Genomic DNA, 27371 nt, shown 5'->3' with positions numbered 1-27371 from the left:
TATGTCAATTTGAGCACACTTGCAATAAAACCTTTTGGTTCATTTTCATGTCATATGAATGAACTTTTATTGATGTTTATTTCTACTGATTTTAAAATGAGATCAAAACAGAATAAACCAAGTCTTGATTTATCATTTAAAAGCACCAAATAATGAAAACACTGAATTTGAATCCACACTGATTAAACTGGAGCAAAGTTTAGGCCGCACAGTGGAGTCACACTCGTATCTAATAGTGGGAAAGTCACTGCTTTGAGCTCTGGTTGGGTTAAAGAGCTTTAATGTGTGGAGTTTGCATGTTCACTGAACGTGAGAGTGTGTCTATGACCGGTATTGTATGACTTGCTGTTTGTCTCTATTCTCCACCCGAAATGACTGCAAATGAATCCCTCATGGCACAGACCTACACAAAGCTGATAACTCATTTGCATTTCATGACAACTCTACACTAATACCTCGAGGCTGACACTGTATGGACATCTTATATGATGGAGACAATTAAAACGAGGTTCTGTGATTCTTTTGGTTCCTCTTGAAGGTAACTGATCAGAGCAGGCTGAGACAGAACATCCAGGTTTAATACCATGAGTATATCCTGTGTCACATCAAAACAGGCTCAGAGACTCAGTTGGTCCTACAGTTATGATGGTTTTATTGGCATTTTCCAAGGTGTATGTTACAGTGACAGTCACAGTCTGGAAAGGTAAAGAGACATGAAACAAAGAGTGGCACTATTGCAGTTATATATGGGCCTCTCCTCTGTGTGGCTACATACAGCATGTAGCATGCGGTCGCCATGTTGGGATATTTTTTGCCTGGATAGATGAATTATTCAGTGTTCCCTAAGAGCGGATGGACATGCATAACACACTCGATGCACTATTTTTATAGTCCTGGGGTTTAAGTCATGGGCAAACGATGGCCTGGTACGTGTAGAGGTCATCGACCTTTCTCCAACAGTATTAATCGCTTCTTCTGACCTGCACCTGTGTCACCATCACATGTCGCCTGTTGAGGGCAATGCGGTTCAGACCATAAACAATGCAGCTCTTCACATTCGCACCAGGCTATAGGATGTAAATCTGAGGCTGCAGCTTTTATAAATCACAATACATCAAAGAAATATTCATCTCTCTGCTTTTGAATGAACAGTTTTATTTCCCTGAGGGAAAAAAAAAGATTATACTATACAAACTATGCCTGGCATCAATTTGTTTTAATACTGCTTCTTGACAAAATTTGTTACATTACCGGTCCAAAGTCAGGGTGTGAACACTTAAAGGGGGCATATTATGCCTGATTTATGATGATCCCTGGTTTTTTAAATAGATATAGCCAAAGTTTGAAATTCTGAGGACTTGCTGTTAGCACAACACAGATTTTCTCATGTTACTCCTTCAAGACATCACAGCATTAAGCAAAATGATGATGCCGATGTCAAATTACATGTTGAAAGTTTCACTTCCCTGAAGCTGGCCAATCACAGGCAGGAGTTTCAGAGTATCACAGAACTCTGAAAATGAGCAATAATAGGTCCCCTTTAATGAAGAGTCCACTGGATCAGTGAAACTGACATGAACTGACTGTGGCCTAAGAGTAAACTGTAGGGGCTGTATGTCGACTACACTCACTGGAAATCACTGCGGCCTTTTCACGTAGCGTCACAGCAACTTAACGGATGGATATACAGTGTGTCTCACAATACCAACATGGGGCGAATGGTATCTTATAAACGAGGTGTACATACAGTTTATATTACACACAGACTTTTAAAAAAAAAGAGAGAAGAATGATGGAGAGAAGCGGACGAGTGATCTAAATCACCGAAGCCATCGAAGAAGCACTATGTACAGCGAGGACTGAGTCGGAGTGGACGTCGTGTGACAGAACTATTATTTAACAAAATTAAAAAGGGCAACATCACAGAACAACACTGACTGAATGGGGGTTTGTGATGGGTAGGTAACGGTGGAGAGGGAGGGGGCAGGAGGGGAAGTATGATATGTGCATGTGTGCAAATCTCTACCAGCATCACAATACAAGCATGACTTTGCAGCGAATGCTGTCGAGCAAAAGGAGGTGGGCGCGGGGCGTTTGGGAGCAGGAGCTGGGTTCCCTTGGTGATGATTTTTATTTCTTTCGTTTGTGGTGTCTGGGATTGAATGGGAATGGATGAAAGCACTTTTTGTTGCTGCAGTTTAGCCACTGCCCAACATCTTCGTAGCACGCTGGTTAGCCTCATCGATCCTGGTCTTGTTGGAATCAGCCTGAAAGGGAAAAACATCTCCTGTCATGGAGCTCATGAAGACACACCGACTGATGCACGATCAGAACATTCAACGCAGACTTTCCCCACTGGCGAGGGAATTAGATATTCTCCATTAGTGTGACAGGCACAGCTAAATCTGTTACATCCGCTCTCGTATACCCACCACGAGCCTGTAATCCACGCCAAAAATCTGATGAATCATTTGCACTATTAGCTCCATGCTACCTTGCGTTTGAATGACTTTCTGAATGGACTGTGGGTACAGTACCTTCTCCATGATCCTGTCGATCTGGCGGTTCTGGGTGTCGATCTCCTGGCCCATGTCCAGGGCCATGTGACGCAGATTGCCGATGATCCCGCCCACCTGCTCTAAGTTCTCGTCCATCTCGTTCTCCCGGGCATCATCTGTTACCCTGAAAGGCACAGACAGAGGAAGAGCTCACTGTACAGGATGCGTTGGCCTTTCTGACCGGGGGGGAAAGTGTCAAAGACCAGTGTTCAATGAAACACTGTCAGATAATGTGATTATCTGATGGTAAATATTGCTAAGTTAGGGCAGGGATTCTCAAAGTGTGGAAAGATGAACAGAGTTTCAATCACATTGTTTTTCCAGACTGATACCGCACTAGTTCTTTATCATTTAAATACATGTGGTGGAGCATGGGGCCCCTGTTACGAAATCCTGACCGAGCTGTACTGCATTCATATTTTGTTCTCAGAAAGCAGGACACCAGACCAGCATCAAGACACTTCAGTGAAACTCCAAGTTCACAAAAATGCTTTGTGAAGTATGCCTCCTCTGTAAGGATATCAACATTTGTTATCTTGAAATACTTTATTTTGCTGAAAATAACCTCCGAGAACATAATTAACTGAAAAAAACCAGTGGAATTAAATATTCAAATAATGATTTTTTTTCTGAACAGAAACTCCAAAGAAAATGAAAAAAATAATCACTTTCTTTTGGAGCCTCACTGTACAAAATAAAATAAGTAAAATAATGCTTTTAATTAATAGTGTTTTAGAAATTCCATAAAATATGTGTAAAACTGTGAAAAGAACTCCTCTTCAAACTGTAGTCTCACTCACAAAGATAATAGCACACCTTTAGTGGGCAGATCAGACACAATGCTGCTCCAAATTCCTGTTTGCGAGCATCATAGATCTGCCCACAAAAAATAATGGATGACCACATATTTTCGTGAACTCATTAAAACTTCCTGAATCCTGCAGGCAGGATGTAAAAAGTGGAAACGTCCCGTCAAAACAGAACCTCCTGTTCTAACTGGGCAGTGACTGTTAGAGCATTACATAACATGCAGATTATCAGAATAACATGATTTAATTATGCCTGTAAATTGTTTCGCACGCTCAAAATTAAGTGTTTTGCACACACGCACGAACCAACACCTACACTCTCACAGACATTCACACACAAACACACACACACGCGCGTGTTTACCTGCGGATGAAACCCCCGCTGATGGCCATCTGTTCACGCTCGTCCACCACTCGAGCCCCCGGCTGGCTGTTCACCACTCCATCCTGGTTCCCTCCCCAGGCCTGGCCCCCGCCCTTAATCCTACCACACACACATTTCAGTCAGGGCCACTTTAGCCACCGTACCATGCACTGTGTGTGTGTGTGTGTGTGTGTGTGTGTGTGTGTGTGTGTGTGTGTGTGTGTGTGTGTGTGTGTGTGTGTGTGTGTGATGAGTTTGTGCATGGAAAGGTTTGTCTTGCGGTTTACTATCAAAACATATACACAAATATATGTCTAGAGTGTCGAGCCAATTAGGCTGCTAAAAGCGACACGTCAGCCACGTATGATAACGTTACATACATGCATTTTGCAGCCTGTTAGTGAATAATTGATCCAACATGCAGATCAATTGAATCAGAGCACAATGAGCTCACGTTGTGGCTTGTGTTAGAAAGAAATTTCAAAAAGAAAATAACCGTCTCCCACAAGCAGGTACAGAAGATCACAAACACAGAACACGAAAAGCAGAAACACGCACACCCACATGCGCACATTCACGCACACAAACACACACATAGAAACATGCAGGGTGACGAGACATGCGAGGCGGAGACATATTACATGCATTGTTGGACACGGGGAGGGAGAACACATAAAGAAGAACAGGATCAGATACATGCTGTGTCTCTAAAAAGAAAGCTGTGTCGTTAGGTTGAGAGAAACACACAGTGATCATTTGTCTAGCTGTGACAAGCCCTTCATTTCAACAGGATGGGTTGGATCTGTGGGAGGACACGCCGCACACAGTCAAATGAGCACATGTAATTCTTAGCATTTGTTTGATTATGCTTGGAGAATCTGAGAGGCGGCGGTCTCCGCCAGAGACCACCGACGCCATTTAAAGGCTCCTCTCAGGCTGGAGGGGGTCAAGCACGCCCATCAGGTGCTCCAGTCGGGCCAGAACAAGCGAGAATTGTCGTACTCAAGCCATTTGACCTGGAGGGGGGGAGACGGCCTCAGAAAAGAGTCTAAATCGAATGAAACACATGACATAACCGCAGGGTTACGTAACGAAGAGGCTCATGAATGAGAGGACCGGCGAGCTATAGAATACACAAGATCTGAACCCGAAATGGCTCTATGTGAAAACACCACCCCCCTGGTAAATCAGGCTACTGAACAAAACCTGCTAAAAGCTGAATTATGGATTAAAAAGTTATTGTAAACACAATTATGGAAAAAGAGCAAAAACCCAACCCATAAATCATGGATACTTGTTAATAATTGTTAACCCCAGAAAACTATCTTGTTGTAAACAAAACATGAAATACCCAACAAGACTTCAAGCTTTCTTAAAAAATTTTTTTGTTTGTTTTTGGTTTCTCAGCCACTTGTGTTTTCTATAGCTCAGAGAAAGATGGACTAAAAAGAGTATGTGCATCGGTCCCAGAGTGTAATATGCTCAGACATGACTCAGTGGCCATAGTTTGGCAATTAGGAGTGAGAAAAGATATCACACAAGACTTTAGGAGAGATTTGAGAGCTGTAACGAGGACCTATTATGCTCAGTTTAAAGGATGTTTCAAATTAAAGAAGAAAAAAAAAACAGCTGCTCATTCACCTCACGCTGGCCTTTTGGGCTCTTCATTTCACACCGAGCGCCAAATGAGCGCCTTCTAACAATTCTAGCATTGAGCATGTTCATTAACGAGTTTACCTCAATGCCTTTTGAATCGACTAGTTGTTCATGATCTGAGGACAAAATGCTACTGCTTTGTTAACCAATTAGAACCTTCTTCTTCTTCTAACCTATTAGAACCTGCTGTTTGTATATTTCCACCCCTTACTGCTGAACAGGTTCTTATTCTATCGTCACATGAAGCGATTTTTAACTGAAGACGTCCAATGTGACAGCTGGGAAAAAGTGAAATCATGTTACCTTAAACTACAAAGGAACCCATAAATTACACCTGATCTCAAAGAAATACATGCTCATGTTGTCTTAAATTGATCTGAGTAGCTTCATTTTGCTCTCTAACATATTTTCTAAAGACCGGACAACACCCAAGAATCATATTCAAGTATATAAAGATAAACAACCACAATTTATACCAAGGGTTGTTTGAAATTATGCTGGGTTGAATCTTGCAGCATGTTGGCAGATACTCTTATTTGCTTTTTTTTTGCAGAGAAATACATGAAAAGATTAACACTGCTCTCATGAGCATATGCTAAATATGAAACTTGCATAGCTTAGCAGTATGGAAGCATGGGCTCCATCAAAAATGTTAGAGGTCAATCTAAAAACACACCTTAAGCTCACATTAAAATAAAAAAAATAAATTGAAGCTACAGTAATTTGTTCCTTTCAGTGTCTGTTTGTAGTAAAAGTCATAAACCCCTCATTCTGTGATGATTGATTGACTATAAGCCCAATGAAAATGTCAAATCCATACTGCTAAGTTGACTGTCTGCTCGCTTCAGTCACAGTCTCACCATCAATCTTCTCATGTAAATATCTGCAAAAAAAGACCAGTGAAGACTATTCCAATATGCTGAATCATAACTTGAAAGCAGGTTTCTGATGTGAATGACCCATGAGATCACTGGTGCCTAATAGCGCACATCTTAAAGTTTGGAGCTTAAATTGTGCTGTGAAATGGGGGACATTCAGATGAGAAAGAAGGCAAATAGTAGATGTTGTTTTGGTGCACAGCATGAGGGGTCATGCTGCAGGGGGTCAGGGTGGGAGTGTGGGTGGGGTTCAGAGGGTCGGTGGATGCCGTGGCCGAGATCCTTGTTGATGCTGCTACCTGCTGGAAGAGAATCTCTCATCCAATGTGGAATGAAGGGCTGTTGAGAGCAAATCCAGCTGCGTCCTAGCAGCCGCGCGCATGTGGCGTCGTGCGTTTTCCATGCGCGCACATGATCTTTCACCTGATCTCTGTGTTAAGTTAAAAGTGACAGACACAGATGCTCGTGCATGCAGTGCCAGTGCCTGTTCGGAGAGTGCACTGTTGTGTCTTTTGGGCCTGACTGCTCACACCACAGTTCACCATGCTCTACACACCAGAAGCAGGCGGACGGAGAAGAGAGGCAGGTAGGCAGGCACTGAAACACATGCAGGCAGCACCTACTTGTTACATGGACATGAACATAGACCACAGAACTGTCCTAGATTGTTCAAATTCTTTTCTGCATCCTTCATGTCCTTATTGATTTGGTCCATCCCCTCCTCGATGCGCTCCAGTTGTTCTGATTAGCAACACATTGTCATTTATCCCAGCAAAAGAACGAAAGCACGTGAGAAGAGAAGAGAGGTGGAAGAAGTTGAGGGGAGGGGGAGTAGAGAAGGGAGGGAGACAAAGGAGAGAAGACAAAAAAAGACATTGACTGTGACAAGAGAGACATCAGACATCACCACCACCACCATCACCACCACCAGCACTGGACAGGCAAGAGCAGGGGGCTCCTGGCCGGTACCTACTTTTTAATACATGGGCATATCAGACCACAGCATTGTCCTATATCTTTTAAATCTTTCTCGGCCTCCTTCAGGTCTGCGTTCACCTTGTTCATGCCCTCTTCCACACGGTCAAGTTGTTCTGGTAGGGACAAAGGCATGAGAGCAGTGAAATGAAGTTGACTGGGTGGTCTGGAGGGGGGGCTCGCTACGCTACAGTGAGAGACGCTAAACGCTCTGACTAAGATGCACTAGCAGGCAACAAGCGCTGACAGTAGGCTCATTCAATGCAGCATCGACAGATTGCAGGGATTCTTTCCCAGATCCATAATCCTGATAAAGTACTTTGTGTTTGATATAAATGATATCGCTTCGATCACCACGAGCCTGCAGAATTGACTGATTTGTATCGTCCTTTTGTTTCTGACATGTGGAGGTTTAGAAAAGGAAAAGCCTGCAACAATGCCAAGTGCTAAGTATTATAATATTTCACAAGATATGGCTGATTTACAAATAAAGCAAAGTCCCATGTCTCTCACATTAGGAGAAATGTACTTCTGTGAAATAAGCCAACATGAATGAATATACTTTGAAAATACAATTAGTAAGAACTTCAATTTTCACTTAGTACACTGAAAAAAAATTATTAGTTCAGGGAGCAAATTCTTAAGCTTTTTATCTTGGAGCTCACTTGAGATTGTCTCTTTAATAAACTGCAAACCTCCGAGCAATAACTTTCAGTTATTGCTCCTGCAGTTTCAGGAGTTTAGCATTTCTCACAGTGTAATCTATGAACATACCAGGATAGTAGCGCTCACAAAACACTCAGGCGTTATTATGCTGGAAAGTTGGAAAATATTTCCGAGCAGCATTTGTTTTTGTTTAATTTACCGATCAGGATCCATTTAAGTATGCTGAAAACCTCCACATGTCAGAAAGTGAAGAAGACACAATGTCAGTATCCATAGCTGAGTACACTGACATTATTTATAGAAAATATGAAACAGATCCCAGAAAGCCCGGTGGGAGGCATCGGCTGAATTCACAGGGACCGATTCAGTACTTGCTGGGATTGAGAACTTGGGCTTTTCTTCTTTTTAGTGCTCCTTTTGCCTTTTCTCCTTCAGAAGGACTTATTTCATTTCTAAGCGGGGCGTGCAGTGGGCTTCATCCAGACCTGCAATCTGTGCATGAAGACGTTAGTTATGCCTCTTTACCTGTCTGAATACTGCCTGCAACTCAGCTGGGAGTCGATAGGTGACAAAGGCAGTGAGCGATAGAAGACACGCACCGCTGCCTTCAGGAGGTAAACTTTATCAGCTTAAGTGACCCAGAAGCCAATAAAGAAATCAATGATTCAACAGAAGACGATAGAGTGGATTTAGAAGAGAGAGAGAAAAACAGAAATACTCCAAAGATCTGACAAGAAGAAGGTCAAATCTAAAAGCCATGTAATGAGTGAGTGAAATGAAAGCATGACGAGCATCATTCAGCCACATGAAGTCTGAAGCACATTTCCCTCCTCTGATGGTCAATCAGCAGGAGTGCTATGAAAAGCTCAGCGTCAAGGTCAGACTCTCAGCAGCTGGTTAATTGTTATGGGAAAAGATGATCTTCATGGGGGGTTTGTCTTACAGGAAATGTCAAGGTTTTTAGAAGTCTCTTTGTAATGCAGATAGACCACATTTCAGGGAAGGGCTTTGTGTTTTTTGTCCGGTTACATCTTCCCCAGATCTTTCTGGAAAAAAATGGGAGGGGCTCACTGGAAAAAAAGGAAAACCTCTTTTCTGATAACTGTGAGGTTTATCCTAAAAATCCACTTTCAGACAGCAGATTCAGCAAACTCTTTAAATATCCTGTCAGCTGTTGGTTTGTGAAGTGGAATCATCTTTGTGTTGAAACCTGCACCTCGTCGTACCTGGAGTTAGGTTTGTCCCTTCCAGCTGTTCCCCTGAGTTTGTCAAAAAACCACCAACAACAGCTAGATCTCCACGTGTCCCAGTTACACACTGCGCACAGCGGCAGCAGTTTCAGTGTTTACTTGGTCCCCGACAGGAGGAAGAGCTTGAGGAAGCTGAGGGGGACAGCGATGTCTGGGCTGCTCTCCATATTGATTTTGTGCCTCCATGTGAACTCAGTGAGGAAGAAGATGGATGGATGGAAGAGGAGAGAGTCGATTAGGATCTAACAGTGAATGACTTCAACTATGTTTGTTGACTCCAAAAAGGACACCGGTCGATTCACGTCAGTTGTAGAAAAGTTTTGGGGGGGGTTTTTTCCCCCACAGTGGCAAAGCTGTCTGTACAAAATGCATTAATCAAACTTGCTCCTGAAGGGAATAGGAAACAACACTGTGGTTTATTGAATGTTTTGCTCCAAAACACGTGAATAAACTGATCAAATCCCCAAAAATAGGCATTCTTCACACAGATATTGTCCATTGTTAGAATGACAAAAGTGGACAATGATTATCAAAATGGATTACAGGCTGTGTGCAGGAAAGCATTTAAATACGGCCCACGGTGGAGTGGGAGTTATCTGTAGTCGTGTTATCTCACACAGACCAGAGCAAACAGTTCAGAAATGGTACTGAGGAGCTTTCAATTAAAATCAGTGATGCAGCTTATATTGCTGTAAGCTGGTGGTGAGATATCACTTTTAAAAAATGGAAATAAATAGAGGCGTTCTGACCAAACAGCATTTTGATAGCACGTGACACAAGAAGCAGCTGTTTTTCCAACTCAAACTAATTTAGTAGATGAATGAATTCCTAAATCATGTCTATTTACTTCAGACTTAGTGTTGTGATCAGGCATTGCTGTTGACCACTGAAGACGTAGTGAAGACTTGAACTGCTCTGGTGATAATGTCAATTTTTTTTGTTACATTTTTGCACAGCGCCATGCAATTAATCACCATGAATGCATTAACGTCTCAGATTTATTATAAACACGAATGGCGCCACTCATCGTGCATGGCTGATGAAAGTTTCGCGGTGCCTGCTTAAAACGCAGCGATTTGCGAAGGCTCGCCGAGGCGGCGCTGTAATCCATCAGCCCTGGCTCCGGGTGTAATTTAGGTCAACATGCATGTAACAGCCGAGCGGGGAGGGACTCATTAGCCGCGCAGAGACCTCCACCACAGGTAATACATCACTGTGAGAAATGACAAATCTCCTCCTGCGCGTGACCTGTGTGTGTGTGCGCGTGTGCTTGTGTGTGTGTGTGTGTAAAGGGCAGAGGGATTAGTCACACCCCAGTTTACAGCTCAACAAGACTGTATTAACTACTACAGGCTCGGCAAGCTCTGGCATCCCGCCCTATCTCTCTTCTGCGATGGCAATTTAAGAGGGAACTGTTGATGTAAATAACTTGGCAAAATATGACTGAGCCGTCGACGGTGAACGGTGAGAAGACGAAGGGGTGGGGGGGGATCACGTGGGGAGAGAGCTTCATCGCTGAGTTAAAGAGAAGACTGGCTGTTATGAGAGAAAGGCAGAGGAAAGAGGAGAAGGAGGATGAAGAAGGCAGAGGGAGACAGATGGGGGGTCAGGTGTAGAGGACAGTAGCTCGGAGGCAGAGGTAATTTAAATCTGTGAATTGATTGCTGTCCTGTGATAACAGCAGTGAGCTGAGCACTGTGGCAGCAGTTACTCCGGGGGGGAAGTAGACGGGAGGAAATGGGTGTGGGGGGTTGGGGCGGGGGGGCTATCTGTTCCTTTGACAGGCCAATTAGGCTGCTCTTTCACGCATGGAAATAAGCACAAGCCTTCGGTAATATACACACACACACACACGCAACCTTCACATTTATATGACGATACACACAGTTCAAGTCGACATGCGTCTGCAACATACAGTATGAGGCATCCTGCTGCCAGCGAAACACGTGACTGTTCTGTGAGTCTTCATATGTTTTAATGGCAGCAAAGAGACAACAGTGATCAGAACATTCACACTGCCAGTTGTTAAAATTTGTTGCTTTGGTCAAGGTTTTTCTCCCAATCTGTTTGTTGTTACACCTTTGAACAGACTGTGGATCCTTTCAGCACGGCCATTGTTTAAAAAGCCTTATGCTTCTTCTTTTTCCTATATTGTATGCAGATTTTCCTCTCATTCCCATTTACAGAAGAAGGGTTGGGGCAGCAATACCGGCTGATCCTCAGTACTCAGAGGAAATCAGTGAGGGTTATGTGCACCTCCTCTTTCTCCAGCACTTTCTGGCTCTACATTAGACATCAAAGATTTATCTCAACGGGATTCAAGAGGTTCACACTGCAGTGAAGAGAATAGGACTGATAAAAAGGAAAGACACTTGAATAACCAAACAGGTTCAGCTTTGTGTTCCTGTTGTGACCATCAGATCAAAATATGTAACTGTCTGTGTTAGTATTTATCTAATCAGCTGAGGGTGAAGGATCTCTGTTAAAATAGATCAAATAGCTAAAACGGGGAGCAGGAATGAATCTGTTGTGCTTGTAATGAAGTGTTTGTTTTGTGTCCTGGTAACACTTCAGTTGAACTGAAGAGTCAGAGTTCATTTCAACGTGGACCCAAACCCCTCAGGAGGGCTCAGTCTATTTATCTGATGCTCCCTTGCATTCACACGTATGATTGAAGCGCACACACTCAATACCCGAGTCTCCTTGAACTTACCAGACGTGTGCAGGTTTGGCCAGTTTGTAAAAATCCTGGATTTGAGGTGTTTTGTAAAAGGTGGCAATACAGCCTCTCATCTTTCTCCAATATTCATTATTCCCTAAAATGTCAACAACTTAGAAGGAATACTGAATCTTCTAGCTCTTCTTATTTTGTTTGAAAATAATATTCTTTTATGTTTTGCTTCATTTTGTTTCAGTGCCCCTGCCACATATAGCTTTGGAAACCTTCATCTAGTGTATACAGTCTTGAAAGCTCCAACAAAAAGCTTGACATCAATCCAGGCTCTAATGCTGTTTTTTGTGATTTCTATCGATTAGATGATAATGTTTTCAGAAGAGGTCCACTACAGCTGAATCAGATATATCACTACATGAGAACAGTTCAATCAGGGGAAGACAACTGAATTATTTCAACTGCTTGAAATGAGGACAGACAAAGTTCTTTTGAGCTCTGCATTAGTTGTGAGGAACCGTGTTAAAGTGGTGGCCGGAACATGACGGGACAACCTGAGAAATTATACTGAAACATGGGAAGTGCATATCTATACAGTCAAAACAACTCATTTACTTCAAGTAAAATTTAACAACAGAATCTAATATCATATGGCCGATAAGAAAAGGTATCAGAGGAGTTAAGCACTCAATAAATTGCAAGAACGTATAAAATTACAGATCTGCGTAGAGGTGTATAACAGGGAGCCAGAAAACTGGTTCACCAGTGTCATCCAGTATAGTGGTGTGACGAAGGCCCAAATATGCTGTCTTCTAAAGACTGCCATGCTGATATGATGCTAGTTGAATGTGGAACAACTTTTCCAATCCAAACATTAAGGAAACAGTTTAAAAACTCCTAAAATAAGTGTCCGAGTGCCTTGTAGCATCTGAAATAGGATCTGGTCAGGACAATTTGCTGATTTGAGTTGTTTTTTGTTGTTTTTATATTTTGAGAGTGGAGACATTTATAAACTGTTCACACAAGTCATCTGAGTCTCCTTTGTCCCGATATGATCGTGATGAAGATTTGGTTTCCTCCAGGTCGTACATGAGCTATACTGCACAACATGGACCCACAGGACATCAGTGGTCTTTCTCCTTTTGCTATGTATTCATAAGCTCCCTGAAAATACACCAAATCATGCACATAACTAATGCAGAAGACAGATGGAAGGCTCCGTCTGTATCCGTCTGCGAGTTTAGCATCAAGCACATTTGGGCCTTAAGACTGGGTGAGACTCACAGATTAAGGACTGAGTCTGCTTCACTAAGTATGAAATCATAAAGGTGAGTGTTTTTGTTCAAACCGTTGTGTTATACTGGACATACTGATGATGGCTCCTGTTATACGGCGCGAGAGAGAATAAGCAGCAGAGCAGGTTAAAGTGAAGCAGACAGTTCAGTGATCTGTCCCTACCAACTTACCTCCCTGTTCATCCAACATGACCAGGGTCCTGATGCCGGCATCTTTACTCTAACAGATAGAGAGAGAAGGAGGGAGAGACGACAGCCAAGAGAAGAGGTGAAGGGGAAAAGAGGGAGAAATGTGACAGGTGAGCGGAGGTCAGCAGAGCTGAAATAAGAAGAGCTATCAGAATGGCAGAAGTGGGTCAAATTACAATTTGAAATCACTTTTTGAAATTGATCTTGCGTGGCACAGCAGAAAACAGCCTGACTTTGAAGGCCTATACTGACATTTTCTATCTGCCTGATGACTGACTGCCTGTGTGTTAAAAATAAAACAAGAACTGGCTTAGGTGAGCAGACCAACTGGCCTGGTCTGGAACAGTTCATGTATGTGATATTTGGTAAAATAATATCTTTGCAAACATCATGACAAACGTACAGGTACTGGTCTCCACAAGACAATCAACTACACGGTTTGACATCCAAACATTTTCACAAATCTGACAATCAGTGGCTCTCCACTGAGATTGATCCACACTGACAAATTGTCCTTTCATAAACCAGTTTTGGACGACAAAAAACAAAACAAAAAAAAAAAACAGCTGCAGTCTTGGAGATACTCTGACTTCATTATCAAAATCTGGCCTGTGTCAAAGTCACTCAGATTCTCACAATCGCTCATTTTTCCTGCTTCAACTTCCACATCAGCTCTAAGAATATGATCGTCCACCAGCAGCCGATTATATTCCAGCCTTTGACAGGCGCACTGGGAACAATCGGTGTCAAAGTGCCAAAGTGTCAAAGCTTGTGGCTGACCGGCGCATTGAACACATTACTTAGAGTCAGACTCTCTTCTCGGTAAGATGTGGCTTTTCCTATTGAGCTACTTCACCTGTTTCATTTCTTGTTCAGAGGCTAGAGACTCACAACTTTAAACACCACATTCAACAGGTTCACATATATAGCAAAAACAAGGGGTTATGGAAATGGTTGCTGATAACAACAAACCACGTTGATGACAGTCACTTCAGTGTAGCGCTTTTATTTGTGGCCATTTTCAAAGAAAAAGGAAGAAGTCAACAAAGAGCCAGTCAAATCCCAGGTGTTAGTAGCTTCAATAAGAACATCCGATTGGCAAATGGTTGTAAATGTAGAGGGAAATATAAAATGTAATCTTCCTGACAGAGAAGTCAGTCACTGTGTGAACATCAGCTCCCGGAAAAAAAGTGTCCATCATCCAGACAGTGCCCGTGGTGCATGGGAGGATTTCACACATTCTCTCAGTGGGTGAAACCAGGTGGCGCCGAGGTTGGTGAACTATTTTGTCATTGCCTGTCAGGCTTATTTGTGCAGCTTTCACATGGGATCATTCATATAGAAACATACTTATTCACCTGAGCTACAAAATGGCATAAAAATACACTTCTTATAACCTCAGAGGAAAAGAAAGAAAGAAAGAAGAAAACCCTCAAAATGCCTCGGGAACATTCCTGCTTGATTCTGCACAGACTCTCGAGATAAACTGGTTAACCAAACGGCGTGTGCTATATTTGTTGTGTTCCCAGAGATTTGCTGACAAAGCTCCAGTAATGTAACATTTTGATTTGGCTCCCAGAGTTGGCACTCGCACCAACACATGGACGCACAAAGCCCTGAACAGCCACTTCGGCTCGTATGCTGTTATTTTCTGAGCGCAAGCCTCATCACATAATAACACACTCGAGTGAGCGCGCAGTAACCACATTAACCACTGCGCCGCGCACAGCCAAACAACAGGTTTGTGCTCCCCGCGAGCCCCGAGGCAGCTTCTGACGGATATTAAAAGTCCAAAGGCCGCTCAGTTCACGCATCAGCTGCTCTTGATCAGACTTCGCTCTGACCTTCCTGGAGCAGTGATATATGGGGTCCAGTGCCACTGATATTAGTGTTATTCAGAATGCCTGAGACAAACATGGACCGGTGGTCACTGTCTGCAGCAGGGTGGGGTTAAACTGCTCATGATGAATGAGCTCACAGAGAAAAAAAGCATATCTAGATGCGGCAGTACCAGATTGCAAACTGCTATTTACATCAGATTCCTTCTTTTTTTCTCTTCGAAGGTAAATGTGTAGATAACCAAGACTGCTGGTTTATTCTGGAGAATTCACAGATAAGAGGGGGAAGGCAGGATATCTGAGCATGCCAACTGGCAGAGCCAAGTGTGTTGACATCACCTCATTCTGTACGTGCTGGGCTAAACACGTGCACGCAGGCCATCAGGTCGCCTGGTGGCCTTTTAGCGGTTTTATCTTGAACAGTTATGTAACTAGAGAGTCCTGGTTGAAAAATACAAAGATGTTATAAATGAATGGGACACAATAATGGGATCACATAATAATTAGCACAAGGTTGAGGAACCAGATAATTTTCAAATAGAGATTTCTATCCCATTTTATGACTCATAATTCAGTCTGCGTGGTGCTTGCAGTCTTTAAATGTGCAGTGAAATCCATGTTTAGCAGAGAAATATCCTGTCAAACACTTTTACCGGGAGACTCGGTGAAGCTGCATAAAGCAAAGCTTGGCATGGTTTCAGAGAATATGGTTAACATTATTTACCCAGGGTGCATCCTGATTCAGCAGTGACATTATGCTATTTTTGAACGGTGAAAAAAGACACGATGAAATCATTCTTAATTGTAACGTCACAAAACCAGGTGATGGAAGGCTACAGATAACTGAGCATTAAATCCTTTCAAACTGTGGAATTGGATTAATACCGGTGCAGATGGCTCTTTCTCTCTTCAAAGAAAAACATGCTCTTAAGACAGAAATTAGATTACTGAGGTGAGGACATTTGCAGAGCGTGGCAGGTTCAGGTTAGAAAAGCTCCTCCATGAACCTCCGATCATGTCCACCTTCTCTGACGCTCCTGATGTTCATTTCACATCTTTTAATGACGATGCGCTCCTCACAGACGCTGAATCTGGACTCCATGTCCTTCATATATCCCTTTCTATCTCTGTGTTTATCAGTCATACTGCCTCAGTCTATTTCCCCGTTCATCTCCGCCTTACTGTATTTCAATCATTTCCATCTCCCTCCCCGCTTCGCTCCGCTCACATTTCATCTTGAGCCACTGAGCGCTCTCTCACTTTCTTATTTCAGCTCCTTCCACTGATAACAGGTTTTTTTTTTAACCTTTATTATCTGGCCATATTTGTTGATAAAACCTTTCCTACAATAAGGCCACTGGTTTGTTTCTTTTTCAAGAAAACGTATTACTTTCCCCCAGCCCACTGCTGACATGCGACAGGTTTCTGGACTCGTATGTGGACAAGATTTTACCTGGTGCTCATAAGGATAATGCTAATGCCACGTATACTGCCTGTAAATTCAGGTCACGCCGTTTCCAAGATGCCCTTAACCGTCTCACATGTCAGAAAATTAAGCAGTGACTCAGTAGTCCTGAGAATGAATTATGGGACACATTTGCATGAGACAAGGACATTTGCACGCCACTCGGGCTAAGTGTTGCTGACATTCAATGAACTGTTGGCCTATTTGGTTCCGCTCTAAGAGAAACAGGTCCATGTTTTCAGTTTGTGTGGCAGTATAGCATTTATACTGTGTAACACACTATTCAGGAAGACAAACCAGCAGTGTTTGATATTATATAGATTTAACTCCAAATTTGACTTACAATCGATGTGTTTTCTTTGCTGCTCTTCATTATTCAATGAATTTGAAATTCTATACTAAAACAACAGTTTTACTATTGGGGGCATTGAGCTGGTAGCTTGTCAAAGCTGCAGTACACAAACAGTGAGAATTTGAGGAAGAACAGCTACAGTAAACCAACATCAAACCTTTGAGTGAGACTGAAATGTCAATGCCAGTTACCTTAAACTGTTACCTTCAGGTGTCATTTTTCATTCCCTGCTATCCTCATGTCATATTTCCCATGAGTCCTAAATCCAATCATGAATTTTAATTCAAACCAGATGGGTCCTACAGCCTCACATCAACAGACACAAAGAAAAACTGGCAGTAGTAAACTGGGTTCATAATATTTGATGATATTGATCATATTTTAGCTTAATGCCTTTGACAGATGTGTGCATGTGGCCCGCAGGTTAAATAATGCAACGCTGAGACACAGAAATGATCTGTAGATGGAATCGATGCCTTTTATCATTCAGTGATAACAACTGACTCATGAGCGAAGTTTAGCGTCAAAGTGAGAATATTTCAGATTGTAATTTTTTCTTCTGAAAGTCTCAAGTAGTTCATATTAAACTAAGTGAAAAAAAGGACTTTTCTTTTCCAAAAAAACTAAGTAAAAAAAAATCCATTTGGAGTTGCTGTTGGTTATAGATTATTTTGGCTTTTTTTTTTCTGCTTCAGCCTGATTGTCATCAAACTGCAGTGTATAAGACACACCTGTTTTTACATGGATAAAATGTGAATGAGGACCAAACATTAACACTGTTTTAAGTCTACTTTGTTGTAATATCAGAGCAGTGCACGCCTGAACAAGAAGACCTAAGAGGAATCCCTGTGTGAGCGAGGTCTGACTGCTTTCACTGCTTCCCAACTTATTCAATTAGCCTAATCTTCACTATAAGTCCTTTGAGCACAGAGGTCAGAGTACCAGCACGTGCTTACAGGTTCCGGCACGAGGGGAAAGCGTCCTGCGAGTTAGAAACAACACTACTTTCACTCCCAGTGGTGATAGAAATATCAAATTCACAGATATGGATACACAGTAGGTACCAATTGTTTTCTAATACTTGGAAGAGGGTGACTTTGTTGTATGATAGCTGAACACTAAAGTAAACCTAAAGACAGATTTATGATGTTTACAGTGTAAGAAGTGTTTTAAGTGTCATCTATAATCCATGCTGCCTTATTGTTTCACTCAGTCTATATTGAGAGCGTCTCTCTGGAGGCATGCTAAGTGAGCGCACCGAGCTATCAGCCACAGATACAGAAGAGAAGCCGACGCGCCACAAAGTGGAAGTTTGCTTCTGTGTTTCCCCTGGTTTATGACTCCAGACCAACTATCACGGGGAAACACTAACGAACCTCGGGACATTTTCAACTGGGACACAGCTGAAACAAACAAATGGCATTATGTTGAAAGGTCAGCCATTCAGCCGCTGCCCGTGGAGAGCCTTCTCTCAGTGCGGCAGGTTACAGGTTGGGTCAGCGGCTGCTGGAGCTCCGTCCCTCACGGCTTTGTCTCATTAGGACATGAAGACTCGTCCAGGAGGTCAGAACGGGGCCACGGCTCAGCAGCTGGTCAAGATTTGACAAACGCTAGAGGTCCAACACTTGCTCAGAAGCTTTTGAGCTAAAGGAGCAAACTTCTTTGCAAATCAGGTGAACCTATGTACTAACAGCCCCCTCATGCTGAAAATTTACATACGGTATATTATGATATAAATAAATCCAATTATTTTCAGTTAACAAATCTAATAGCACCATTTAAAAGGAATCAGTCTTATCATTTAAGTGACAATACAGCGAGGATCCAAAAAAAGAAGAAATGAAACAAGTCAATAAGGAGTCTGGGCTGGACTATTTATACAAAATGTCTTTGATTTTGAAACAAGGGCTTCAAACTTCATCAGTCAACCTTTAACATAAATGGATCACACACCTGATTTATTGGCTCTAGAATTGGCTCCAGGAATGCCATGCACATCCTGTCATCGGCTAACTTTGGCTTTCTGATGGTAAATTGAACTAAAATTACTCAGCACAACAAAGTGTATGTCATATGTGAAGTAGTGCACTGAATCCTTGTACACACAGACCTCCATAGTTATTGATAGAGATAACGATTTTTTTATGTTGATGCTAAAACAATATATTACGTTGAGCACTGTATTTTTTTTAAAAATAGCAATCGGTTCAAGCAAATCCACACAATACTGACCACATCTGAGTTGACTGTAGCATCGTCCTAAATTCACTCATCAGTGTCTCTGAATTAGACTATAAACAACAACAAATAGAAATTCAACATACACCTCAAACAAATATCTTACAGATGAGTTCATTCACTTTCAGTCTTCATTGTTTATGCCAGTTTGGTTTGAATTAGTTTTCTGATCATTCCCACAGGATTTTTTCTTCACATCCAGAACTGGAGAGAACGGATTCGCTCCAGTTCTCCATTTTTAGTGACCATTATCGTGATGCTTGCCACTGAAATATTGGACTCACCTCCTCGACCAGAGCCAGCATACGCCGAGTGCTCTCCAGAGACTGCAAGGAGAGAGCAAACCATTAGCAGAGAGTCCAGACAAAATGCAGACAGAGAGCACAGCACCTGTAGAAATACCACAAAGACATTTGATTGTGTTAATTGGGAGAGCCGGAGCTGAGAGTTCGACAACGGAGCCAGAAGATGACTAATAGGCTGTATTCATATGGAGTAGTCAGACAAATGAATGATACTCAGACATATAATTAGGCCTGATTGTTCTTCTCCTCTTCACTCCTCTCCTCCCGTCTGGTCCCATCTGCTCTGATTAACTCTGTGATTCCTACGTATGTTTGCTAACTCTGCAGGATCCCTAAACCAACCTCTCTTTCACACCTAATGCTTGTTTCAATCATTCCCCCTTCGCTAATCTCCTCAGCCCTCCTGTTGCTCCATCCGTCCCCATCTTCCTCATTCCTCTTTTCCTCTCGTCCAACTCCATCGACGGAGCCTCTCGGCCTTGCATTATCTCCTCATGAATGTTTAATAAGGCCATTTGAGATGCTCCATTATTCCGCTGCTCAGAATTATCTGCTCTTCCAGAGCTCCTCTCAGCTCATTAAAAAGGGCAGAGTTCTTCCTTATCCAAAAAAAAGCTCCATCTTCATGAAAGAGACTTAGAGAGGCACCGGTTAAAACAAGAGACGGTCACATTAGAGCAGCGCCGTCCGCCCGCCTGCAGGATTTACAGATACATCCGCGCCCTTATGAGAAGAGGTCATTTCGAAATGTCACAGAAAGAATTGGTTGCACTGTGGAGCACTTTCAGACTTCATTTTTCCATTTCATCTGCTTGATGTTTCTCCTACTTCTCTGGGAGGCTCAATTTTATTGAGTTTCATTAAAATAAATTTATTGGAAACAGACATTTGTAGTCAAGATGTAGTGACCTAAAAAAAAAAAAAAAAACACTTGTAGAATGGTGTGAAACCAGTCCTCTGCTGTACCTCGTCAGCTATCTGATCGGCACGCGTCTGCAGGTCGGCCAGCTCATTGCGCATGTCCGCTTCGTCTGCCATGGTGACTGCTGATCTTTGACCTCAAACAAGAAAATCTGCAAAGAAAAGAAAAGAGAGAGCGAGAGAGAGAGGTGAGTACACCAATAGGAACAGAAACTCAATCATCTAAACAGTAAAGAAAGGAAGTTCAGTTGGTAGATTTTCTTTCTGAACCACACTGTACTGACAAGTCAGAGATATCCATAAGAGTGCTGATGGCCTTTACAGCTTCAAGCCGAGGTGTCCAGCTGGAGCCCGTTGTTCATTTTTAATTGGCTGCCACAAGAAGAGAAAGTCCACTGAAACCTGACCCATACCTCAGAGGCTGAGGCTGAACAAGTCAGGTTCTCAGCAAAAACAAGCTTAATCACAGAAATTTGTTGCTGCTGGTGTCTAAAAATTACCGGGGGGGGGGGAAACAACACAGCAAAAGAAAACTTCACCTGTAATTATCTGACCAGAAGTTTGTAGATTGAGATGTCCCTCTCTAAAATCAGCATGTCCATTGGTACAGTAACATGACATTAACACGTAATCAGGGTTTGGAAGGTCTGTCAGATGAAGGGAACATGTGGTATTTCGAGTAAGGGAGGTGAAAATAGCATCCCAGACTATTCTAACAATGCAGACGGGGTGAAGATCTATTGAAAACAAGTATTGACAACACTTGGTGTGCTCTCCGTGGCACAAAGTTTTTAATTGGCACAGGTAATCACAGCACTTTTTTCACCTTTATTACATGATCAACCCAACGGCTTCAACACACAACTGTGCAATATGAGGCTGAACAACGCCGAAGCTGTCTGACTGAGTCATGTCAGTAATTAACATAAGATGCTACGTGATCATGTAATGTGTCTGATACATTCTGTAGCTTCACCCTGAGCAATGCAGCAGTCAGCTGAGCAACGGCACAACTTTATTCCTTAATCATGCAACGAGTAGCTAATCAATGGTGAAACTTTGACACATGCATTCACACGTGCACACACACATATTATCAGTTTGAAATGACCAATTCACCTCAAATTATAGGACTAAATTGTGAGAGGAAATAAAATTAAAAAACAAAACCCATGCACAAGGAGAACATGCAAATTTCACACAGGCCCTATATGAGAATATAAATAGAAAAGCAGTTTTGATTTTTAAAATGCTATGATATTCCTAGAAGAGTTTCTTCTTCAGCAATCAGCAGAGAAGTAAGACGGAGGAGGGTGGAGCGCCGTCACGGAGGGGAGGGGGAGAAGTTTCAGGATGGAGACAGCGCTATTTTTGACGCTCTGATGTGCTGGCAGACAGTATTTCATGCAGTCACTTTGTGCTGCTGGAGGTATGGTCCATGAAAAATGCATATTCTTGTTACGCAGCAGTCTGGCAGAGCGGCATATCATGCAGCAGCTGGACCAGCCAAAAGGAGCCAGCTCACTATTTCCTCCAATCCCTGCCTGGGTCTGCCGTCACCTCTGTGAATGATTAAGCCCTTAACGAGGCAAATAATCTCATCTAGCCCAATCAGATCTCATTTGTGAGTTGAAAGCATTTTTGCTTTTGTTGCACAAATCATATTGAAGACTTTATGCTCCAATGTGGCTTGAGACTGTTATGAATTTATCAACTCGGCCGCTTTCAGCCCGGGGATCATTAAAGCTTTATGTAATCTAATCTATGGCAGCATACTGTGTAGCGCAGGGACCAAGGGACTTCTGGCTGTTGGAGTCTATCAGGCACAGCGAGGAGAGATTTTCTTTCAGACCATTACAGTATAAAATTACATTTTAGAGCGCAGGTTTATGCAATCATCACACGTTACATTTCTATCTGCCACAAATCAGCAATGTTTTGGGCAACATTGACGCATTATGTCAAAGTGCCTTAAGTTCTATTTTCAAGGTTTATGTCATTCTCATGTTTTTCCCTGAATGTGTGTGGCTTTTCTCAGACTAGTCCTGTTTCCTCCGACAGTCCAAAAGAACTAATCTGACCATAGATATAGATGTAAGAGTTTGTGAATATCTCCCAGTTTTCCCTGTAAAACATCAAGTTCACAGCCCTGCAATGCTAAGTTAGATAAAACAGTATTGAAGATTAAATCCTGTATGTGACAATTTGATAATGTACATAATATAAAGGCAAATATCTAGAGAGGAAGAGCAATCCTGTACGGTGCAGGCAGATTATCTACCTAGGAATCAGTGAAAATGGTGATGCATGGTGAAATAGATTTGCTTTATAAACTAAAAAAGGAAGTGCTTCTATGGTTGTAATTTGACGAAAGCTTCGCCTTCTTACAGCTGCAGCTGTCTCTGTGGAAGATGGCACTGACAGGACATTCGTGATGAGCTACGATAAGCTAATAAAAAGTGAGCTCACTTTTTATTCCTTTTAAAGAAGTTATTTAAACCTTCGCTCCACCTCATGATTAACCTGAATGCCATTATATTGCGTAACCATGTCTGTGACATCCATATAGGCAGAACAGGTCTCCTTTAATTTGCTGGTAAAGGAGCAAAAAAAAAAAAAAAACCTTGTTTTTTTTTTTTTTTTTTTACTCATCGACTGCGTCCATCAATCAGTTCTTGTACAACATCTCTGATGGGAATGGACACAAGGTCAGTTCTGTCCACAGCTGGATGTGTGATAAAGTATCTCCTTGTGCCGCCCCGCCCCGATCTCGGCCTGGCTGCCTCCGCTCCCGTGGAGTCGTCATGGCGCTTAATAATTGAACACATGCCGGGAAAAGAGATGGAGGGGAGAGAGGGGGGAAAAAAACGCCTTTTCAAAGTGCTTCTATCCCTTTAGTGTGCGCATGTGTGTGTGTGTGTGTGTGTGTGTGTGTGTGTGTGTGTGTGTGTGTGTGTGTGTGTGTTTTTTGGTTTGCCACACCCTGTACAGAATTGCACTTTAAAATATTTATGTTGACATTTTGCATTTTAGCCATTTGGCTGAAGCTGAAGCTCCAGACAATGAGAGAAACAGCCGAGCGAGTGTGAATTCACAGATTAACAACATCACAGGTGAAAGGTGACTGGAAAACATCACATGGGAGGAAAAAAAAAAAAACAGACGTTGTGTGACTGAAACCGATGTGTGGAAGAAGAAGAACTGATCCAGTAAAAATCAACCTTTCTTTCAAATTTCTAAGCAGATGGCAGAATTCAAAAAGTGGACAGAGAATCTGAAGTGGACTCAGTTTCTTTGGAAAATATGAAATTGTAACTACAAACACATAATCTTCCAAATGGAAAAGTTCTTATTTTCTTACACTTTCTTCAATTAATTCTAAATAATGCTCTAACAGTCATTGATCGCCAGTCCTCTTTTGAAATATGCAAATTTATTCAGTTTTGATATTAGATATATTTTACTGTTATAGAAAATGACACTAAGTTTCCAAATGGCACATCCCCAAGAATTCCCACCTCCAGTTGTACCCACTTTATGCCCACTTGGTAGACAGTGTCGCCATGGATTTGCTGTCAGCGGCAACAGTATTGATGGTTTGTAACGTTCAGCACACTTAAAGAAAGCTCTGTCGTCTCAAAGTGAGACATGAGCGAGGACATCTGTAAATGTTCCCGTACCAGTGATGTTATAAAAACTGTCACGTTCTGCATGGTTTTCTTCAGCTCATCCACACTCACTGCGTACGTCGTCCCAGTCACAGTGATTTTTCATCTTCACGCAGCGAAGCTGCTTCTCGCACACAGCTCAGCGTCTACTTCTCATTTCCTGTCACAGCGACGGTGATCGCTCTCTCCATCCTTGTGTTCGTCACTCAATCTCAAACTTCAACGCCTCTACCGACGACATTTTACTATTTTTTTGAAAAAGTTTCAAACACAAATACTGTCCTTCCAGTATGACATCTAGTCTGGGTGTGATTACTGATAATCAGTTGATGAATTTATAGCACGATGTACATTAATAGCATTACAGTGAAGCAAATGAACGAGAAAACACCCGTAAAGCACCTAATCACACATGAACGACAATCGTTTGTCCACTCAAATGTCAGCCAAATGTCACACTAATGTCACTGATGCTGTTGTACGATACATCTGATTTAGACGAGACCTTTACTGATAATCTACTGCCAGACAGGTGAACATTCACCCCAGGATGTCGGACTAATGGGAAAAGAATCAGTTTTATTATGACCACCTCAGAACGCTTTTGCTGGAAAACTTGCAAAAGCAATCGCAATCAAAGAAACATCTTTATCCTATTAGAAAACCGGATTTGTAAGCATTTTTCACCAATAATACAGTCCAAAAATTACAGTGATAGATGGTTACACTTCAAAGGAAATACTGTGCAGAATCTGTTACATTCTTGCAAAACCTTTAAAAAAAAAAAAAAAAACACTGCAGCAACAGGATTACTCAGCAGTAGATGCTCTGCAGAACTGGTGTGTATCATGGAACACGATAAGAGCCAGCCCATCATCACAGTCAACTAGGCACCATTTGTTATCTATTAAAAGCAGAGTACAGCTTCTGTCGTTTCCATCTGGACTGAACAAATTTGTTTCATTTTTTAAATATGAAAACCTCAATATAATTTTTGTTGTCGTTGTTGTTGATTTATTTCGTGTTTTGCAATAAATTGAGTCTTGGCCAACAGGTTTGAGGCCCAGTTGAGGCAGGAAGGCATAAAATGACCCAATCCACATATGGTCATGTGGCTCAGAAAAGGAAGCAGCCAGAGAATCTTCCTGGAAGCCAGCCAATCAGAAGAAAGCAGCCCATCCATGAAGGATGAAATTAAAAAGGTGAAAGCTAAAACGCTAGCAGAAAGGCTCCGAATGAGCATGACGGGTCTCCTTTAACACATCACAACAAGACAGGTAAGTTAAAGGACTGAATGCCAGAGCAGGAATCCATAACTAATGAGATGGGCGACCAAACAGAAAAGTCTGGAATGCAGATTTCTGAATGTTTGAAGTAATAAGACGATACATCGAGAAGCCAGTCTTTCATTTTCCTGTGTCTGTCCATCTCACTTCGTCTTCATTAGCCTCGCATGTTTGAGTGTAGCTGCCGTAACGTGCGGTCCGAGCGTTCCCATCCCCCACCTGTGGCTCTGCTGTCCGTTAGCGGGTTTGACTGACAGCTGCTGGAAGGCCTGAACTGCCAGGCTCAGCCCAGGGAGAGATTAAAGTCAGCGGGGAAAGAGGATTTAGTCTCCAATGTTTTCTCTGCTCTTTCCCTCTCTCTCACTCTCTCTCTTTCACTCACACACACACAGGGAGACATGCTCTCACACACTCTTCTCTGACGAGATCTTGTCTCTTTTGCTTTCTTTGTTTCGGTTCATCTCCTTTGCACAGTCTGTCTGTGAATATCTGCAGTGGATGTTTGAGAAAGAGGGAGCTTACAACAAAAATGAATTCTGTTACCTTCCAATTTATTTGGCTATTTCAAAGCCTGTTTGTCCTCATCTGTAGGTGATACAGTAGCTGTGAAGTTTGTATTTGACAATAATTACACACACACACAGGAAAACTCAACAAAATCATGCATGAAGAGAGACTGGAGGCACTGAAAGGGCAACAGTGAATTATTGATAGAAGTATTAATAGCATTAATCCTAAAAGCTGCTGAAATTAGGTGAGAGAAGATTTGAAAACAAGTGAGGACGTGACCCGAGTGAGCAAAAACCAGGAAAACACCGGATCACAAAGGCAACTTCTCCAGTTCTGGTGGGGAAAATGTTGACAATCAGATGTAATCCTCTCACTGCACCGCAAGAATCCACTGGCTCATTTGTACGTCTTTCATACTGCCTGTTTTCTTTTGTTGCTTCAAACCCCCTAATTTCTGGTGCGTCTGGGCGTCCCTGTGTGTCACCGCTTGCCTCCCGCCTTGTCTGCTACATCCATCATCACATCCCGTTTTCTCCTGAGCTCACCAGAGGGCCTGCAATCTCATGGCATGTAGAGAAACATCATCTGAACCCTGTAAGTCTTCCTCCTATTGTTCCACTGGAGGCGGCACGGTAGAACAGAGTGCCGTATAGTTTTAGCACAAAGCTCCAGAGGGGGAATGGATTAGCACTGTCACGATTAGCGCACGGCTACGCAGCGCAGATTTGTGGAGGAATTCAACCACTGAGCTATTTCAGGCCACAAAGAGGAATCCAGTGGAAGTACACAAAAGGAAAATCCCACTCTGTAGCCCCAATCTAAGAAGTGTGTGTTTGTGTGAGAAGCACAATGTGAAGCGGTTTTAGCGATGTGGGAGCCCACGTACAGGAGACAAGTGTTTTGTGAACATTTGAGAAGTTGCATTCATAACACGCTGGTTAAACAGCTGCAGACGCCCCTCTTTACTGCCTCCTCTTCCATTCACACCAGCTCAGGAGGATATGCTTTGAATGTATTACTGCTTAGTGTACATAAGTGCATAACATGCATCCTGTGGGACTGAGCTCCACCGTGCTGTCGAGACAAAACACCACTTGATGCGAAGGTGCAGATGGCGAGAGTTCTTGTTGACGTCTTGTTTCTGTTCGTACAACTGAGGACGAGACCCGTGATGAGTAATCTGCTGGAATACATTTTTCTACATGTCCACACGGGGAGCGGAAAGAGGATGAGTGCACATTTTTCAGTGGGCATACATTAATCTTGCTACCCAGAAAAGTTTCTGGTAATTAAAATATGACCATCTTCCTGGCTACCTGACAACCTGTGAATGGATCCAGGGACCAGCATCACCACCAGTCGAGTGTCACGTTGCCTTTATAAAGTGCATTTGTAATGAGAGTCTTCCGGTATTTTATTATTTTGATGTTTTGTAGCTTGAGATTAACATCGGAATGTGTTCATCATTGAAAAGCCT

General features: G+C 42.4%; 1 protein-coding gene across 2 annotated transcripts in view; it reads right to left on the bottom strand.

Moving 5' to 3' along the window:
* Positions 1-2187: 2187 nt before the first annotated feature.
* LOC115407818 (synaptosomal-associated protein 25-A-like) overlaps positions 2188-27371 on the bottom strand; it is a 36998-nt gene continuing 11814 nt past the window's right edge. Inside the window, exons 2-8 of one of the 2 annotated variants that reach the window (XM_030118446.1) lie at positions 20476-20582; positions 19489-19530; positions 13294-13342; positions 7239-7356; positions 3732-3851; positions 2538-2682; positions 2188-2267 (exon numbers count right to left, since the gene is read on the bottom strand). In XM_030118446.1, the coding sequence (XP_029974306.1) occupies positions 2199-2267; positions 2538-2682; positions 3732-3851; positions 7239-7356; positions 13294-13342; positions 19489-19530; positions 20476-20547 (615 nt within the window). In that variant the 5' untranslated portion in view covers positions 20548-20582 and the 3' untranslated portion in view covers positions 2188-2198. Of the gene's footprint in view, positions 2268-2537; positions 2683-3731; positions 3852-6888; positions 7007-7238; positions 7357-13293; positions 13343-19488; positions 19531-20475; positions 20583-27371 lie in introns of both variants that reach the window. The other variant, XM_030118363.1, reaches the window with a different exon arrangement.

Source organism: Salarias fasciatus, chromosome 1 (assembly GCF_902148845.1).
Source record: "Salarias fasciatus chromosome 1, fSalaFa1.1, whole genome shotgun sequence".
In the NCBI taxonomy this organism is placed as follows: domain Eukaryota; kingdom Metazoa; phylum Chordata; class Actinopteri; order Blenniiformes; family Blenniidae; genus Salarias; species Salarias fasciatus.
This window is presented reverse-complemented; position numbering and strand designations above follow the sequence as displayed.